This window comes from Canis lupus, chromosome 1, assembly GCF_048164855.1.
Source record: "Canis lupus baileyi chromosome 1, mCanLup2.hap1, whole genome shotgun sequence".
Lineage (NCBI taxonomy): Eukaryota > Metazoa > Chordata > Mammalia > Carnivora > Canidae > Canis > Canis lupus.
This window is the reverse complement of record NC_132838.1, coordinates 83,353,290-83,373,691: the sequence shown is the minus strand read 5'-3', so window position 1 is coordinate 83,373,691 and position 20,402 is coordinate 83,353,290. Positions and strand designations below refer to the sequence as shown.

Genomic DNA, 20,402 nt, shown 5'->3' with positions numbered 1-20,402 from the left:
TTGATTATTCAAAATAGAGACACTGATGGATAGTTTCCAAAATTAAAAAATCCAATGTATAACTATAATCATAGGGATTTCATGTGTTAAAGGGTGAATAATCACAGTTAAAACATTCTAGTCGGTACTATTTGGGAAAAACTAACAAAAAGTATTGATGACTTTAGACTTTGTGATGTTAGGTATCCGTGAGCAAATAGCTACAGTAAGCATTAGCTAATCGAATGTATGAAATCCATACTCATACAGAGAGAAAAATACAGAGATGAACATAAATATATCATGTAATGATGGATCTAGTCACTGTAAATGGACTTATTCTTGAGTTAAGATATATAGCTCCAAAAAATGCAATTACATTCTGTTTATAACAGATACAACTGACATGAACACAAAATGTTTGACATTAAAGGGGGCAAAAAGGTATACAATTTAATAATTAACCTAGTATCATTTTTTTAATTTTTTTTGCAGGAATCCTAGAGTTTTATTACATATTCATAAAAAGTTTCACTAGGAAGATTTAATAATGCCATTCTAAATAAAATAAAAATTGACAGAACTGCAGAAAACATGATCAAATCCACAATACAATGAACAACCTTTGTCATAATGGACTCATAAATAACAATTGGAGAATTAAAATCAGATCCTTGTGATCCTCTAGCACTTGCCTTAATTAATAATAGATGCAGTGAAGTATAAGAGCAGTGGACTCATAAAGGGAATTTGACATTTCAGGAAGAAAATAACTTACACCATGAAGTAATATGCAATCAGAGACTAATGAAGAATCACAGTAAATTCTTGCTGGGCTCAGGGATAACACTGGGAATTCAGCTTGTAGTTTACAAAAGAAATCTTTTTTTCTTTTAAAATGGGATCATTTTTCTGATGATAAAAGTGGTACAGTCAAATATCAGAAGGGCAAGATAATTATGAGTGCATCAAAATTAATTGCTGTGTAGAGCAACCTAAAATTGCCATAAATAAGATGGCTGTGTTCCAAATAACACATTTGGAAATGTATATGCAACAGGTATGATGGAAAAACAATAAGAAATTTGGGCAAAAGGCATGAAAAGGTTATTCACAAAGCAAGAAATAGAATGAGCTAATAAATATTTAGAAAGATGGACAACACCAAATGTAATCTGAGGAGATAAAAAGGGAAGCAACAATGAGATACCATTTTTCATGTCAGATTGGCAAGGATGAAAAGATTGAAAAACTCATACATAGGGGTTTATAGACATGGGTTCGTTCAGATATTTTCTCTATTTCTTATACTGTCATTTGAGTAGGCTTATGGTCTTTTTTTTTGTCATGCACAAAAATTTGATGTTTTGTAATATCCATCTTGCAGGGGTTTTTCTGAGGTTTAGTTTTATGACTGTAATCTTCCGCTTACAATTTGACAGTATATCCCGTACTCTTTGACCCAGTAATTCCACCTGTAGGAATTTATCCCAAGGTATAACATTATACAAATGCTCAAGATTTTTTCATAGCCTTGTTGCTCTCAGTGAAAAACTGGGTAAATTTCCAGAAATTGAGGCGTTCTGAGAGATTATGGGGGAGGGGAGAGTGTGCCATTTAAAAGATGATGTGAGGTAATAGTAAGCTTTTAAATGACACAGAGGCTAATATTCATATAGGCAGATATGCATGACACTACTAAGTGGATGAATCAGGATGTATCTCTGTTGTATAAACTTGTGTGTGTACCTATCCATTGTAAGCAATAATTTGTTCACAGTTGCACAGATGGTAGTCATAGGTCCATGGCGAGCGTGGCCTACGCTGTAAAATAAAAAGTAATGACACAGAATTTGGGAGATCTGAGCCTTAGGCACTGTGGGGCTGATTTCACCCTCTTTTATATCTCAGAGCTTCCTCAAGCACCCTCATCTCTAAAAATGAGGGCAATAGAGTGAGCCTTGGACTTCATTAGCAATGACAGATACACTGTAGTGGTTGTCATATCCCTCTTCTGCTTCCAGGCAGGTAGTAGTCATTAGTCGTAGTCTCCTTTCCCTGGCTTCAGCTGTATATACCTCTGGATTCTTCTCAACACAGATGGAGGTCAACATTTCTAAACAACTTCTACTTTGCACTTGAAACCTGTTTGCTATCCTTGCCTAGGATGACCTTAGAAGTCCTTTCAACTAAAGGCTTTTTCTAACCAAGGAACAGAGTCACTGTGGTGAGAAATAAAAGGAATATTTTGCAGAAAAACGTGTTTTCTTTTTTAAAAGCTGCATTTTTAAAAAGGTGGGAACAGGTGAAATAAATATGGATGATATATTTGCATAAGTGATTTTGTATCATTTGTATAAAACAAGTATTCGTGGAATATTTCATGTTGTTTGTTTATACAAAATCTTAGAAACCCAGCGTACAAGGACAGGGCATTGTATTTTAGATGACAGATTTTGTGGGAGATACTTGATCTGTATTTAAGTTTACAGTTTAAGAAGCAGATTCTCATATACCAACATGCTTAAATTTTAGAAGAATTGAGTACTAGTTCTTAAATTTAATTAAAGTTGAGACTGGGTCACACAAACCACATTTCAAGTATCCAATAACCACAGACGACTGGTGGTTACCATATTGGATCCTGGAAGTTTAGAGAATACAAAAAAACCATAGCATTCTATTTTAGCTTTCAAGGAGATTTTCTAGTTGGGAAAGCAAGATCTAAAATATATAGAGAAATATATAGATAGTAAAATATATATATATATACACACACACACACATATACCTATATCTATCAATAATAGAATCCCAAATAGAATATAATAAAATATTAAAAGTTTGCAGTGAGCAGGCTAGTGCTACTGGGGTACAAGTTCCAGAAGCATCCACAGTTTGGTGAAGTCTTCCCCCCTATGTAGTCTGAATGATGGCAATGATGTTGTGCGTTGGTAAGAACGGAGTGTCTTACTTGAGCGAGTGTGTGTGTTCTTCCTGCAGGCATGGGACCCGCTGTGCTGGAGAAGTGGCAGCCGCAGCGAACAACTCTCACTGCACAGTCGGAATTGCTTTCAATGCCAAGATCGGAGGTATGGGAAACAAACTTGGGTAGATGTAGACCCCTTTTTGAGCTAAAGACAGGCCGGTGTTTGCAGAGTAGTGTTCAACTGTTGCGGAAAATGACCATCTTAATGTGTGTCATTAAATACAGTTAAAGGCCTTTGAAGCAGTACCCCCGCAGGGTTGCAAATCCAGACATTTCTTTCTCGAAGACAGACATGAAGAAAATGTCCAGACACGAAGATGGGGTCGTTGACATCTGTCCCAAGCTATACAATTGCTGCCTGGGTCGGAAATAACTGATCATCTAAACAAAAGCCCATAATAACTCTATGGAGAGAAACATTTTGAAATTATGTCAGAATAGAAAATCCATTTTTTTTCTTTTTCCTTAGGTTTTACGGAAAGTTCCTGTTTTTTTTTGTTTTTTTTGTTTTTTTTTTTTAGAAAGTTCCTTTTTAATTGAAATTAAGAGAGTGGTAAAAATCTCCTTTTGTAGTCCCATAAGGTAGGAATATAGTTATTGTTAATAATTCCAGATTATGTATATGCATTATACATACATGCACACACTCAAATAGACATAATGCCTGCTACAAGGACCTAACCCAGGGAATATAAATCAAGGCATTAATAGAAGCAAACTCTTTCCCATTTATAATCATCTCTGTGTGCCACAGTCACACACAAATGAGAGGACACATTATAAGAGACAGTACAGATCCTAGTGGCTCTGAAAGTCGCCCCCGGGGGCTTCTCCTAAACAGTGTCACAAATGAACGAAGTTCCTGGTAAGCAGACCGACATCTCCGGTTTCAGTACAGAGTTGTTGCCAAGTGGTAAAGAAAATTGGATCTAAAAAAAAAAAAAAAACACAAAACAAACAAACAAAAAAAACAGTCCTTTCTAGAGTAAATGTAGAGGTCTCGTAACATGAAATATTTGGGGTGTCTAGTAATGGTGCTAAGAGAAGGTTTTCTGACACTACATGGAATGTTAGTGCTCAGAACATTTGACCTCTTTCTCTCCTTTATTTCACACTGAATTCTTATAGTATGGCAGCTTGTTAACCGGTAATTAGCTCTACTCTGAGAGCATCTGCTGTGTGTCAAGGAGAAGGTTCATGAAAGAACTAAAGAAATTTTCCCTGAAGAATGATGAGGGTGCCTAAACAACCCTTCTTGCTGTCCCAGTCACGACACACACAGTCCCCCACATACAGTGACACACGTCCATATCCCCCTTATTACTCTCCAGTGCTAACCCAGCGCTCACTGACCTTGAGGGGATGAAAGAAGGAACTCACAGATAAGCTGCTTGTCTAGCCGGATAGAACTTCAGCAAGAAAAATGAATGTATGGCAATGACTCACAAATGTCCTGTCATCCCCCAAACAAGAACATTGTGAATTATAAATTTAACCCCTAGACCCAAAACATGAAGGCTCGAAGTCCGATAAGGCAAAATCAACCTTTCATCTGTAAATTTGAGGAAGCAAAAATTCTTACTTGTTAATTTTTGGTCAGGAAAGGAATATTGCCCTCTAGATATGATTTCATTAAGCATTTTTTTCATGGGCTTCCATCACTTGCATGACCTAGAAACTACATTTAGATACTGTGTAGATACTGCTACATGTTGGCATTTAGAATTACTGGTTAGATGATTCCAGGCAGTCAAATAATCTGGTGTTTATTTTGGACCTCTTTGTGCAAATAAAATACAGTTGATCCTTAAATAGCACAGGTTTGAGCTGTGTGTGTCCACTTATATACAGATTTTTTTCAATGCATATAGTACAGTACTGCAAATGTATTATCTCTGTCATGAGATTTTCTTAATAATCTTTTTTCTCTAACTTACTTTATTATAAGAATATAATAAATAATAAATATATCATACAAAATATGTGTTCATTAACTGCATTATCAAAAAGGCTTCCAGGCAACAGTAGGCTATTAGTGGTTGCATTTTTGAGGAGTCAGAGTTATACATGGATTTTTGACTGGGTGGTGGTGAGAGAGGGTTAACACATCTAACCCTGAGTTGTTAAGGGTCAGCTGTAGTTCATTCTGTGCTTTGAAACAGCAAGAAGTAAAAACTGAAGACTATGAAGTAGTTCATCCTTTTTTCAGTAAAAATCGTGCAGATGAATTTTGAATATTCATGGCAAATTAAAGCAAGCCATTGGCTGCTTAGGACCTAGTACACACAGAGCGCACCATGTCAGGCGTTCTACTCCCACAAAACCTAGTGCTGAAAAGCTTGCTAAATACAGTTTCCATTTGATAATTTTTAAAGTGGCTTATTACAACCCTTGGTGTCCACATCACCTGTTCTATACATGTCCTTTAAAAATCCAGAAGCCTAGAGGAAAAGACTCGAGATAAAACAATCAGGTGCAATGTCTTTTGGGGCGCTTTGAGGAAATGCAATGTATCCTAAGTGTTGATTTTCACTGTTGTTTTGTAAATAACAAAGCATGTAGTGACCCATCTGTCACGTAGCTTAAAAAGGTTCTGCTGGGAATATGGAGGAATGTTACCAGTTGTTGAGTATTATCTGTGTCAATGCCCATGGTCATTCCTTCTATTTTTTATGTTTATTAATGTTAGAGCTAAAAGATAAACATTTCTTTAAAGCCCTAAGAAGGTATAGTTTTCTCAAGAACATGTTTCTTTTCTACCAGAAGTCCCACCTCAGACCACACAGTATTAAAGCTGCCTGATTTGGGCTTTTATTATGTAACCCCCATGTGTTGGAGCTTTAGCAATAAAAACTTGAAATCCTGTTAGAGAACAGGGTTTATCCAAGGAGTAAATGTGGGCTATAAAGATATAATTATAAAATAATATAGCATCTTAGTGATGCTATTTAGCTTAAGCTGGAGGATCGATAGGTTTACTCAACAGTTAGATGTTCTGTTGTCGTTTTGAGTCTCCAAAATAAAAGGAAAGAAGGAAAGCCTGACATTGAACATGCAACTTATTTTTGCCTATCTATGTCTTATTTTTTCCTATTAAGGTTAAGAATAAATTCCTGTCTGTCTGGCGGGAATATGCTTAAATGAAGATTAATGACTGAACATGGTTAAAACCCTTTGAGAATCATTTGATGTGTTACATACACAGAGAGCATTCTCATTTATTATTTGACTTATAAATAACTTGGCAAAGAAATAATGTCTTAAATTCACATCAGTCTTACCGATTAGGAGATAATATTAAATACGGAGGAAATTAGACCAACCTAACTTGGCAGCTTTCCAAATTTTGTGAGCCCGCTAAGGTCAGAATGCTGTACACCGATTAGGAACACAAGTTACCTAATGAAGAGAAATTTAGGGAAGATGGATTGCTTGAGGCACTCTCTGTCAGGTACTCTCTGAAGACAGGGATAAAGAGAAGGGCGAGATTGAGGAAACTTTAAGAGAATAATGGATAAAAATGATTTTAAAGAAGTTTTTCTGTTTCCCGTACAATGTAACTTACTTTCTCTCCAAGAAAGGTTTGGAAGGGTCTGTATTACTTTTGCAGGGCTGGGGGATGATGAAGACGCTCACTTTAATCAAGTGTTGACTAAAAAGTTTATTCTTTGCCCCCAAATATGTCTTGGGCTGTTTGGGTGTTACATAGTGAAGCCTCTATTCAAGCTAATTCCCTTCTGTCTGGAAGGGGTTCGGATGCTGGATGGAGATGTCACCGACATGGTTGAAGCGAAATCGGTTAGCTTCAACCCCCAGCACGTGCATATCTACAGTGCAAGCTGGGGCCCAGATGACGATGGCAAGACCGTGGATGGACCGGCTCCCCTCACCCGGCAAGCCTTTGAAAACGGCGTTAGAATGGTAGGTTTTAAAAGCCCCTGGGCTCATACTTTGTCGATCGGTGATGGTCTCTCGGGGAGCTATCTATGCAACTGGGGGTTCTAGTCCTTCAGTCTAGAGGAACGGACAGAGCTGAGCCAGGAGACGGGTATAGAAGGGGGCACTCAGGGGAGCCTGGGTGGCTCGCTTGGTTGAACAGCTGACTCTGGATTTCAACTCAGGTCATAGTCTCAGGGTCCTGGGATCGAGCCCCACCGAGCAGGAAGCCTGCTTGTCTTCCTCTCCCTCTGCCCACCACCCCCTGCTTGCTTTCTCTGTCTCTGTCTCTGTCTCTCTCAAATAAATTGTAAAAGGAAGAAAGAAAGAGGCACTGAGCCTTTGGGATTGTGTGTTGAATCCGTTCTATAAATAAGCTAAGGGCTGGAGAGTTTGCCCTGATAAGAACAGAGGTATATTCGGATGCTTAGATTTGCTCAAAGGAAATGTATTCATTAATATATTAATCTTGCACTTGGAGGATTTAAATTATTTTTTAAAAATATTTTATTTAAATTCGGTTTGCCAAAAAAAAATAAAAACTAAAAAATTAAAAAATTAAAAAAATAAAAATAATAAAAAATTAAAAATAAATAAATAAATAAAATAAAATAAATTCAGTTTGCCAACATACAGTATAACACCCAGTGCTCATCTTCTCTTGTGCCCTTCTTAGTGCCCATCACCCAGTTACCCCATCCCCCTACCCACCACCCCTGCTGCAACCCTTTCTTTGTTTCCCAGAGTTAGGGGTCTCTCATGGTTTGTCTTGGAGGAATAAATTCTTAGCACTGCGAGATGGAGGAGAAATGGAGATACTGAACCTCTCCGATTGGTGTTGAGGTCACCCAGCAATGCCTTTCTGGGCCTCTCCTTTCATACTCCATTCCCTGGTTCCACTTCTGTCCCAGGACAGTATTATTGTTATGCTGGCTCCCGAGTTCCCTAACAAGGCAGCTCAACCATCATCATTTTCCTTGATTTCACTAAAAAAAATCCACTCACCACTCTTCCCCTCAAAATAACTGACCACATAATCTAAAGTGATAAAATGTCTCCTTCAAATTACAAATATTAAAAAAATCCTATCTTAAAAAAAAAATCCTCTTATTTTAATTAAATAAAAAAATAAGGCCACAGTATGCTTGGAATCGTGGAAGGAGGAGCACCCCATTAGAAGCAACTCCTTTCTGTTTCATACTTGGGGTGATTTAAAGCATGCATTTTAGTCATGATCTGGGCCTATCCTCCCTTTCCTTCGTTATCTCTCTTTACTCTTTTGGAATTGAAGCAAGCATATTCCACTCTTCGCATTCATTAGTGCGTGCTGCTTTCCATGCACATCCCTGCCTCATTCCCATGTCCAATGACTGTACAGCTGATTCTCTTGAACCATCAAGCCTCAGTTAAAATGCTTCTTCTCCCCAGAAGCCTTCTCACTGCCCAACCTAGAGCTAAGGGCCAACAGTCCCTCCCCTGCCCCCAGTACACTTTATGTTCTTCCTGGAGTTGTACATAATCATTATCATATTGTGCTTTATATCAGAGCTATCCTTGCCTCTATCTTCCTCATTAAATTGTATGTCCCAAGGTAACCAAGCCTGTGCTCTGCCCATCTTTATGGGCTTTGCAAAACCCATGGAGTCCGTGGAACTCTAGTGAGTCCTCAGTAAATGTTTGTGGAATTTCATTTAATTTACTATGAATTATGCCAGCCACAGGATAGTTGTGTATTCAGCCCAGATTTGGAGCAGTGGAATGCATGCAGCTGCTTGATGTCATGTAGCAGCTGGAGTACAAATAATAATGCTTCTTCCACCTTTGTGGGATTGGTTTTGGGGTTTAAGCACAAGACTAAGCTAAGCTACCTGCTGGTTATTTTGAAATAGACTGGGAGGGAAAGTTAATGCCCTCGCTCAGGACATGCTTCCTAACCGAAAGATGGTTCAGGTTTGGTTAAGGTGTATGTTCTAGTTCTGTCAATTTTTAGCTACTCTAGAGTTCTTTGAAGCTATAGAATTGTGTTTTAAATCATTTTGTCTAGAATTTGCCTTTTGGGTATCTGAACACCAAATGAATGTATTCTAAGTGATCTGGTGATTGCATTACCCAAACCCTGGACTATAGATGAGTATTCTCTGTGCTATCAATTGAATGGTGATTCAAGTTAAATAGATCAGACTTAGGTCATATTTAATTTTTAAATTATATGTGTATAGCTTTTGATACAACATAAAGAATAGGCTGGAGTTTCTCATTAATATATTAGTAATTAGTAATTAATAATCTCAATAGTGTATAGAGAATGCCCCATGTTCATAGTTGCCACTGAATCAGATGACATGAACTTATGTTTTTTTTTTTAATTTTTTATTTATTTATGATAGTCACAGAGAGAGAGAGAGAGAGAGGCAGAGACATAGGCAGAGAGAGAAGCAGGCTCCATGCACCGGGAGCCCGACGTCTCCAGGGTCTCCAGGATCGCACCCCGGGCCAAAGGCAGGCGCCAAACCGCTGCGCCACCCAGGGATCCCTGAACTTATGTTTTTAAATGTATTTTTGCTAGAGAATCTTTCATTCAATGGTAATCTTAACTGGAAGTTCAACATGTAAAACAAATTAAAAATCTGGTACTTTGGTTGAAGGAGGAAAGGGTTAAGATCTTCTGAGGAAGCTATTCAAACTTATAGGAAGATTATATTTAGAAGCGGTTTTGAAAAAATTACTCTGTATTCATTATTAATTACAAAAGTAACCCATGCTTATTAAAGTAAATCATAATTTTGTAAAGATGAAATTAAAAATAGATTCCCCACACAATTAAGTAACCATTAAGAGTAGGGACTACACCTTTCTGCACTTCTGTGTACATTCACACAGCAGACAGGGGTCACATGGCCTCTCTGTGTTGCTCTTTTGTAATGGGCATTCTTCCAGGGTAATTCATAGGGATAGAACCCATTTATTGTAATGTTTCAACATTTTTAGAATATGGAGATATTTCCAACATTTCACTGAAGATTGTTCAAGGTTTTAAACTGAAAAAAGAAGCGGGGCAGGGGGTGGTGGTGGTGTTGAGCTATTTACTTTTAGAGATGAGGTAGTAACAAAAGAAATAACTCGTAAAAAAACAATAGATTATTCTTCGGCTGGTATCATGGCACATTCAATTATGGAAATGCTGTGGTGACCTATTTAAATGTGTTTAGATCAACAGGATAGGGTTTTTATGTGTTTACTATACATAGGCTTTGGACTTAGCCAGGATTGAGACCAGAATCTGTCATTTACTGCTCTCTGACCTGATACAGATCAAATCACCTCTGTTCCCATTTCCTCAACTAAAGTAAGGCAATAATAGTACTTACAGAGATGTTATGAGTGTTAAATGAGATAATGCATATAAAGCAATTGACACAACACCTGGAACATAACAGGTGCTCAAGAAATACATTTATTTATAGGTATTTGTGTGTATGTGTATGTATCTATATTTATAGGTATCTGTGTGTATATAAATGTATATAGATTTATATATAGTATTTGTGTATGTATACCCACACATATTTTTTTTTCAGAGAAGAGACCATGTCCTTTGAAAAAACTTCGTATTTCTCCTCAGTCGCTCATGCTTGTCTACCATTTCTACACTACAGAATTCTAGATGATTCCGCAGAGTTACCTGTAGTGGTGGATTAAAAACAATATATAGAAGTCAGCGTAGACTTTCTGAGTTCTCGCATGTCATATACTTTGTTCTTCCTATGTCTGTATTCACCTCCAATTTCATTTGCCCTTAAAAGCACATCTCCATTTTGAGATAACCTCTTGATATATAGATTCATTATACTTATCTATGTTTGCAGTCTTGAATTTAACTTATATTTTCCCAAGAGATGTCTCTCTCTAAATATCTATGATTATATAATTTAACATTTTTAAAGCGGTATATTAGTTTCCCAGGAGAAAGAAAACTTCCACTTCTTTATTATCAGACATCAAATGGCACAGTGCATTCTATATTCTTTGAGATTTTATTCTGATTTTTGTTCTTGATATACATTGTCAAATATGTAGAAAATGATTAGATGAAAACTTTTACAAAGTTAGATTATAAAGTGCAACTAAGAAATAAGTGATTTTTTGGCAGTGTAATTTAAGGAATGAAGAAATAAGTAACTACTATAATAGTTCCCTCTGGTAGCTGGATAAAACCCTATGTGACAGCTTAAAGTCATTCTGGTCTACTAGAGTTTTAGCTCTATCACTTACAAAAATACAGGAATTGAAGTTTCTTTATTCTTTCTATAAAATTTAGTGAGCTCTCACTTTCTGTGTAATGTAGATAAAGCAATGAAGGAGACGTCTAAGTTTTATATGCAACACATAAAAGTCCATACATTCTAGCAACAAGCCGGAAAACAAACAAACCATCAAGACCACCTGCTAAAGATAAGTGTTATAAATGAGATGAACAGGTAGGGGGGCAAAGCAGAATTGCTGTAGTTCAGGAGGATGGGGAGTCCTCTCTGAGGTGATCCATGAGTAGGAATGTAAATGGGAAAAGGCCAGTTATGTGGAAGGAATGTTTTCTGCAGAAGAAACAGCTAGAGCAAAACACCCGGAGTGGAGGATGATGGGGGTTTGTTCGTTCACAGAACAAAATAGTGATTTGAGTGATGGTAGCAATGCGGACGGAAAGCAGACAGTAGGAGGTGGTTTAGAGAGGTAGTCAGGGGCCAGCCCAGCAGGGCTTTCTAAACCATGGATGGAGGCACCTGGGTGGCTCTGGTTGAATGTTGGTCTTTGGCTCTGATCGTGATCCCGGGGTCCTGGGATTGAGTCCTGCATCGGGCCCCCAGCAGGGAGCCTGCTTCTCCCTCTGCCTGTGTCTCTGCCTCTCTCTGTGTGTCTGTCATGAATAAATAAATAAAATATTTTTAAAAAAATTAAAAAACATATATAAACTATGGATGGGTAGTACCAAGTACCATTTTATCATTGCAGAAAACCCTTAGAGGTTTTCTGAGCAGTGGCCTGCAGGGACACAAAATTTTCAGAGCTTGCTGCTGTACAGGAAATGGACTCTCTGGGAGAGGGGCAGGGAGGATTCCTCCTATGGAAGATTGAAATGGTCCAGGGAAGAGTTGGTGATAAGCCAGGGGAGGGTGGCAGCAACATCAGGACAAGTAGCAAGGGGTGTGGCAGGAGGGAAAAGCCTACGTATCAAGACAGATTTTCACAAAGGAAATATATTTTGCTCACGGAATCCAGGTATTGATCATGTCCATTCTTTCTGCTTGCTAATCAAAAAACGTAGCAAATATTGGATTTCAAAATGCTCCCTATTTGTTTACTATAAGATAAGCATTTGGTTCAGTAAAATGTAACACTCTTTTCAAAGACTAACAAAATCAGAATTGATTCGATTTATAACCTTCAGAATTAAGGTGCCAGCATCACATTAGACGAACCTATGTTGAACAAACCATGTTACCATTGACAGTTTGCTCTTTTCCCCCAGAAATTGCAATTTATTTAATGCTTAGGAGCTATAAAATTAATTGCAGGAATTAGAGGGACATAATTTGAGTGGTGTACAATTGATGATGATGGATGATGATGATAGTAATAATAATAATCGTAATAATAGTAATGATACTAAAACACTTAACATTTGCCAGTCTCTTAGAGGATGGTCACTCCTCTGAGATCCAAAATAGATAACTTTTTTTTTTTTTTAATTTTTATTTATTTATGATAGTCATACAGAGAGAGAGAGAGAGAGAGGCAGAGACATAGGCAGAGGGAGAAGCAGGCTCCATGCACCGGGAGCCCGACGTGGGATTCGATCCCGGGTCTCCAGGATCGCGCCCTGGGCCAAAGGCAGGCGCCAAACCGCTGCGCCACCCAGGGATCCCCAAAATAGATAACTTTTAATCTTCACGATGGTCACATAAGATAAATCCTGTTCTCACCAATTTTATAGAACACAAGTATCCAGCAGAACTAAAGTCAGAATGTGAGCCTCAAAGAAATCTAATACACTACTTTGTCATCATTTCCACTTTATTTGGTGCATCTGACTTCCTTGTATCGTCCGTGACCACACATCGGAGCTTTTCTCCTGTTACTGTGGTGAATTAATTTCTCACCTTCTACCTAAACCCACCTCCTCCATTTCCTCACTGGATGCCTTAGCCTCTCGCCTCCCTAAAGACATGGCTCGATCAGTTCTCTCTTCTCTCATCATCAACTAAACTTGCCTCTTGTCTGTGTGACTGCCATCCACCTCCTGTCAGTTCTTTCTCAGAAGAGAGAAGTGAGACTCTCTGCAGTCTTCTTCGGTTTTTCCAATTACTGATTCATTTCTTTTTCCCTCCCTCTTTGATACCGTGGTTCATACTTGTCCTCTACAAGCTCTTTTTCCATTGTCTCTTGAAGCCACTCATCAGAACCCTGACCCCTCACAGCCCAGAAGCTGTTCATGTCAAGACCACAGTGACTTTCTTATGTAAAACCCAGGGCTCTTTTCTGATCCCTCCTCGCAAGGAAAACTGCCTGCTTCTTCTGGTCCCCAATCAAATACACACGCTCCAACCCTTCAGAACCCCTCACTCTTTCTATTTAGTGTATTTTCCTGTCTTGTGGATGAATTGTTTCCTCTATAAAGACCCCCAAATGGAGCGTTTTGCTCTGTGCTATATCCCAAGTACCTAAAATAGTATCTGTTTAGTGATGAGTGAACGACTGTGTGAGTGAATTCCATGCCAGTTTGCTACATATACTGAGTGAATTTATATAAGGATCACACTTGCATTGTTTTTTTATTAATAATATGGAAATGAGTTACTAACATACATGGTGTATTCTGGTGATTAATGCACACAGACTACAGGTTCTGACTCTCCAGTGGGTTTCAGTACATTTTTACCATGTTCAAGTTAATTAGCCTCTCTGAGAATCAGTTTGTTCCTCTATAAAATGGAGCTAAATGCTAGTAATTACTTTATAGGACTGTTGTGAGGATTATGCGATTAATGCCTGTAAAATATGCAGCAGAGTTTCTGGAACGTTGTAAAGTCTCTAATTATGTCTTGAGTCTTAATCATTATCACTTCTAAAAAGGCCAGGGTAATAAAAGTGAAATACTAATTAATCGTGCAGAATACTCTAAAAAGTCTTAATTGTCCAAAATTTCTAGGTTAGTGGATTAATCCATTTCATAGTTCTGAGTCATCTTTAAAGAAGGTAAATCTACAGTCTTGAGATTATTATTAAGGAATGGCCAAAATAAATGGGACAGCATATCCAAGGGAATATTTGCTGAAGTCTATTCTGTAAAACACTAATTAATAAAATGCCCAAAAAGGGATGGGTGAAGGATTTTGCTATCAAGGAGACTTGAGAAACACCACTTCTTATATGCTCCCTTTCAAAACTTAAAAGCATATTAAAGGTTTTGAGAAGTTCCACAGTAAAGAACTGTGTGTAACTTGATTTACTTAATGTTCTAAACTTTAACCACAGAAAAACTTCTATTTTTGTGACTCATTTTGAATTGGTGTTAAATTTAATTTCATTTTAAACTGTTTGGAATTGCTTTACAAAAGTTCAGCTAAACCTATTAGGCCTTTTGAATCAGAACATTAGAACTGGAAGCAATTTGGTTGAATGGTTTTTACCGACATTTGTATTTTTTTTTTTTTTTTTACTGGTTGATGTCACTATGGGTCATCCTATCTACCTTCCTAAAATGGATGATTTCTTCTTTTCCTCAGGCTACTCATCCAGTACATCTTTCTTTCCTGTCTTACTTCCTAAGTCTATGGAATGTGTCCCCTTGTCCTCACAATTAGAACCAGCATCTCTCACACAAACTGGAACCATAGCATCCTTCCGAAGCTTCCATCCTCCTGGCTTGAGCTTCAAATTTCAATTCAGTATGAATGCTGCAGCCAAAGAAGTATTTTTTTTATGTAAATCTTGTCATTTGTCTTCTCTTTAAAACTTACCACTTCTCCCTAGGACCAACAAGGAATAGTCTAAGCTTCTTAATAGGGCACAAAGGTCTCTCACAATCTTTCCAGCGATCTCAGAATCAAAATCTTGCATGTCATCAAAGGAAAGGACCATTTATACCTTACTCTCATTCAAACTGACACGATTACATGTCCTGTCACCATGGTAAACATATGGCCTGGCTCCTTGGTTATGACTGGCAAAGCCTTCCTTTGGGGAAAACTCTTTGCTTTGTCTGCCCAGGAAGTTCTAAATAGGAAAATGATTTTACAAAACAAGTAAGTCAGTTGACAGTGTTTTAGATATAAGTGACCCGAGGTTTGATATCAGAATAAGAAGCTAACTGCCTGAAGTTTTCTTTGATAGAGTCTTTATTCTTTTTTTTTATTCCTGATTGCATTCAGGAGACATTCACTGTGTGATTATCAATATTCTAGGTACTTTGCTAGGTAGTAGTGAAAGATGAGTAACACTCAGTTGTTGTCTTTGGGAAGCTCACTGTGTAATGATGAATAAATGTTCTAAATAAAGTGCCAAGCAAATTCCTCAAGACCCCTCAGTTTCTAGAATCTCGTAAGCAATAAGGACAGACTACACAGCATACAATTATAAAACTTTTGTTTTCAGTATAGTTGCCTTACAATCCTCTTTTTTTGCCCCATTTGGGTTATTAAACTTAATTAATATTGGGTGCATTTTTACATTCGTCAGCAGGCATCTCATGCATTGACAGGTTTTCACAATTTCCTGACAAGGGTATTTTATAACATCCTTCGGGAAACAAGCAAAAATTGGGACTGAATCTTTTCGGGGGTTTTTTTTGTAGTCAGAAAATCCTATACTCAGATTACCAGTACTTCCCTTATTATTTTACCGAGAAATATTTCTCAAGTCCCTTCTACATATCAAGCACTAATTTGGCATTTATCTTACTCTTTTATCTGGAGAAATCATGTACCTCATTGCACGTATTATAGGAGCACAGATTCTAGAATTTTCTTTACTGTGCTATCTACTGGTATACTTTCAATTTCAGATCATTTTTCTTTGAGTTTTTCAGGCTTGGGGATTATCAATGAAAGCATTCCAATGTATTCATAGCAGAATCAATATCAAAGATGGGGAAACAAAATTAGGTGAAATCTGAATCATTGGCCCCTCATCTCCCTTCATTCCCATCCTTTCTCTGTTCTTCTCAGGAACTCCAGATGGAAACCAGGACATTTAATGAACAACTATACAGTGCATGCCTGGCTGTAGAGTCTTTTATGAAGTCTCTGATTAGTATATCCCCTTCCTATCATCTATTTCCTTTTCAGTTTACCAGATTTTATACCTGATTGGATATTTGGAATACTTGCTGAAAACAGAGTTGCTTTACAGTCATACACTGTCCCTTATATACACACATGTGCACATACACACATTCCTCCAATGCTTAAATTAAAGGCATATGTTCACCAGAAGGGGAGAGAAAAGGTATAATGAGCTTGTATAATAAACGCGGTAATAATAATCATAATAAAATTAACCAATTCCACTTGGGAAGAATATATTTCTGTCTGATACACATCCAGCTGTAGCAGGCTTGGTACCAGTTCGCATTTTAATAAATGACAGATTGCTGTTGAATTAGTTGGCAAACGTTTTAAAACTTTGGAATGGTATATGGATAGGCAAAGATAGACAAAGGAGTTTATTTAATATTGGTTCCACTTAATCACAATTGACTTTAACTGGAGTTTGTTTAATAATCCTCCATTAGTATCTAACTATATCCTGGTGGAACTCTGTGTCCTTAGGGCTGTAACAAAGCTAAGAAGTGATTTGCCAAATGGACTCAATCTAACATTTTCCATTTTGGAAACAGAATTATTTGTCTTTATAAATATAAATATATATATATACGTGATGTGGTTTCACATTCTATAATCTTAACAAAGTTATCTGCCATCTAAGTATCAGTTTTAGATTCCTGGGTTATTGTGAACTGTGATATATTTGCATAGAAAGGAGCACTAATCTCTCCTAGCCTTGTGTAAATTGCAAATGTCATTTATTTATTGTCACATTGTTTTCAGTTTTAGTTTAGAGATTCACTCTGTAAGTAGTTTATACTAACTTTAGCAAATGCCATTCTAATTCCCTCTGTTCTCCTTATGGATTAACCAGATATCAGTAGCCATCGTTTTTCTCTTTTTGCTCATTTTGTTCTATATATAGTGACATATCGGGGAGGACATGAAGCCCTTACCATTCTAGTATAGTCTGGATGTCATACAGGGATTGGATAGGTCAAGTTAAAGTCCGTACCAAACCTGCATTTCTGTGATTCAGAGCATAAATTTAAGAAAGGTGATAGAAATGTTCTTTAACATAACTTGGCAGTGGCCATGATAAAAAAGGCCACTGTGAAATAAACAAGGATAAATTGAAGTGAGTTGATAATATCAAATGATTTTAAAGTGTGTACACTTTTATAGCAGATTTTGTTCCCTTGACCTGAGCTTACAGTCCCCTCTGTAGGAGGAAAACAATCAAATTTAATATTCAGGATGGTAAACATTATGATTACTATGAATTCTAGCCACTTGGGTTAGGCATAACAATGGTCTTCAAAGGAAGTCACCGCCCGCAGGGAGGCTTCTCCCCCTGGCCCGACCTTGCCTGCGTCCACCCCAGGCTCCGGGCTCCCATGTTAGGTTGTCCACAAGGCTTCCCTGGTGCCCGCACCGTGCATTTGGAGCCCCGGGGAAGAAAAAAAAAAAAAGATTTGGAAGCTGAGTCTTCGCAGAGTAGGTAACCTGACCATTAAGAAGCATGAATGTGGCTCTCCCTTGGCCACTTCTTCACCACCAGGCTGTGTGAATCCACTCCTGTCATGGGTCTGGCTGTGCATATTCACTCTCTGCTAACGGTAGCTGTAGTTATGGTCATGGAAGTGGATGCTCTCTTCTCTGAAGTCCTGGGAAACATCATTGGAGCAAACTGACTTGGCATATGCTGAACTTCACTGTATTGTCTCTTGATCCGCCTCCCTGGGCACAAGCTGTGACAATGTAGAAAGTACTGACCTGAAATTCACAGGGAGCCGGGTTGAAATCTTTTTGGTTTCCCTCCAGTGTTTTGACCTGGGTCAAGTGGCTAAGTTATCAGAGCTTCTGCTTCCCAAAGGAAAGACTGATAATGCCTATTTTGTGGAGCCGTCTGTCTTCATGACAGACAAATGCAGTGCTCAGACCTACTGCTGGTCTTCTCCTCAGAGGAAGGGCCACGCTTGATGCATCTTTAAGGACCCCAGAGTACCCACCACAGGATCTTGTAAATAATACAAGCTTGATATCAAGTGTAATCTTAGCAGAAGTGTGATTTGCTTTCAGTGAAGTTAGGATTGTGTTTATGGGAAGAAACTGTGAAGGACTGATTTTCTTTATTTCAGAAATGTTATGGGCTGCTTCACAAAAGACCAACGTGGTTATTTCATGAAGTTATTTCATGGCCTGTGATGTTCAGACCCACCGGTGAGCTTTGGAGAGGAACAGCTTGCTTGCTGTCTCTGAGTTGAGCTGGCATTTGGGACCAGTCCACCATAGCGAGGCATTCTGTAAGCTAATATAGAGAAGAATATATACCTTTCCTTTTCTGTTTTTTGAATATTTTTATTTATTTGAGAGAGAGAGCACGAGCAAGGGGAGAGGCATAAGGAGAGGGAGAAGCAGACACCCCTACTGAGCAGGGAGTCCTCAGGATCCCAGGACCCTGGTATTATGACCTGAGTTGAAGGCAGATGCCTAACCAACTGAGCCACCCAGGCACCCCACGTATGCACTTTTTTCATTACTGCTAGAGTATCCCTTGTCTCCTTTCCAAACACCTTTCCAAACATTTACAATAAATTCCATTCATGCCCCTGTTCATAGTAAATATTTTTTTCCTCTGTGAAAGGAATCTTTCAAATTTTACTCCTTTAACAGAAATTTAAAGGTGTGGTATCTTTCTGGGCAGTTTCATAATAGGTAATGAACGTTAATATCATCAATGTCCTCAGTTTCATAAACCTATCTCTCCTGAAACAGTCCTGAGCCTGATTTTGCTTTTGCTCTGGGATGATCCAAGATATAGAAACTTTTCTTATGTAGGTCTTCTTTTTCTCCCCAAAATGGGAATGCTGGGATAGTAGGTGTACCTGAAATGGCTGCATTGGTGCTGTTAAGTATTGACTGTGATTATTTCAGAGAGCATATAAGATTTGCATGTATTGTTATAGCTGCTTGGAATGAAGAATTGAGAAACCTGATTTGCATGTTCCTCCTCCCAGCCAGTATTCAAGATCCTAAGGTCCTGGGAAAACAGCTTGAATAGGACTCCAATCTTGGAGGCTGTGGGAGTGAAGAGAAGTAAATAATAACTTGGATTTGCTGAGGTTCAGTGAGTCAGTAAGAAAGATAAGGCCTGAGAAAAAAAATGAAGGATTGACCATTATGAATTGACCATAGAGAAAATATTAATAGACAATTATTTGGGAATTGTTGATTTGGCAGATAAGATAAGGCAGGAAGAGAAAAGTTTGTTTTGTTTTGTCCAGTACACTATTGTTAAGCAGGTTTCCCTAAACCATGTTATTATGTACTTTTAGAAACACCCCATGGCAGTACTAGTCATTGGGCATGAGCGTTTCAGTCGAGGTGGGAATGGACCCATCTGGTTCTAGCTCTGCTACTAATTGGCTCTGCGACCTTCATCTCCTTAGTTTTCTGATAGAAGAATTTAAAATTTCAACGTCTGAACCTCTTATGTGTCCAGTTCTAAGTAATATCCATAGCTCATTATTCCACTCCACATTTGCATTATAAAAATTCTTAAATGTACAGAATATCTAAAGGATAATAGGAATAAAATACTTCTCTTGAAAGCATATTTATTTCCATTAGTAAATGTACCTGGTTTTTAGTTCCTGCTAGATAGTCTGCCTTTTCTCCATGAAAGATTGATTTTCTTCTTGCAGTTATACTTTGCAAATAAAGTAAAAGAAATCTACACTGTTGTAATACTGTCATTGGGAGCCAAGGGTCACACCATTGTGTACTGTGGTGATAAAGTGTCAGAAGCTGTATTATTTGTACAAATCCTCAGTGTCAACCTCCTGAAGAAAAGGCAGCTCCAGGACAGGATTGGTCCTACCAGGCCTTTAGTGAGTTGAAGTTTTGTTTTTTGTTTTGTTTTGTTTGTTTCTTTGTTTGTTTTGTGAGTTGAAGTTATATTGAATTTATATTCTGGCAGATAAGCAGCTCGTTTTTTAAAAATTGTTTTCTGTTTACGTGATAAACATAAATCTAGCTTTTTATCAGGAACCTGAGTCTAAGGGAGTTTTGCATTTACAGAATTGATTAATTTTTATGCTAGTTTTGGCCCTTTATTTATTCCAAGTGTCCTTTTAGAAAACAAATAAAGTTACCTTTAGGTTCCCTGAATTAAA

General features: G+C 37.8%; 1 protein-coding gene across 4 annotated transcripts in view; it reads left to right on the top strand.

Moving 5' to 3' along the window:
• The window catches only part of PCSK5 (proprotein convertase subtilisin/kexin type 5), a 457,779-nt gene that overhangs the window by 158,653 nt on the left and 278,724 nt on the right, over positions 1-20,402 (top strand). For all 4 annotated transcript variants that reach the window (XM_072837738.1, XM_072837739.1, XM_072837740.1 and 1 more), the window contains exons 6-7: positions 2,983-3,071; positions 6,717-6,889. In XM_072837738.1, coding sequence (XP_072693839.1) covers positions 2,983-3,071; positions 6,717-6,889 — 262 coding nt within the window. The remainder of the gene's footprint in view (positions 1-2,982; positions 3,072-6,716; positions 6,890-20,402) is intronic.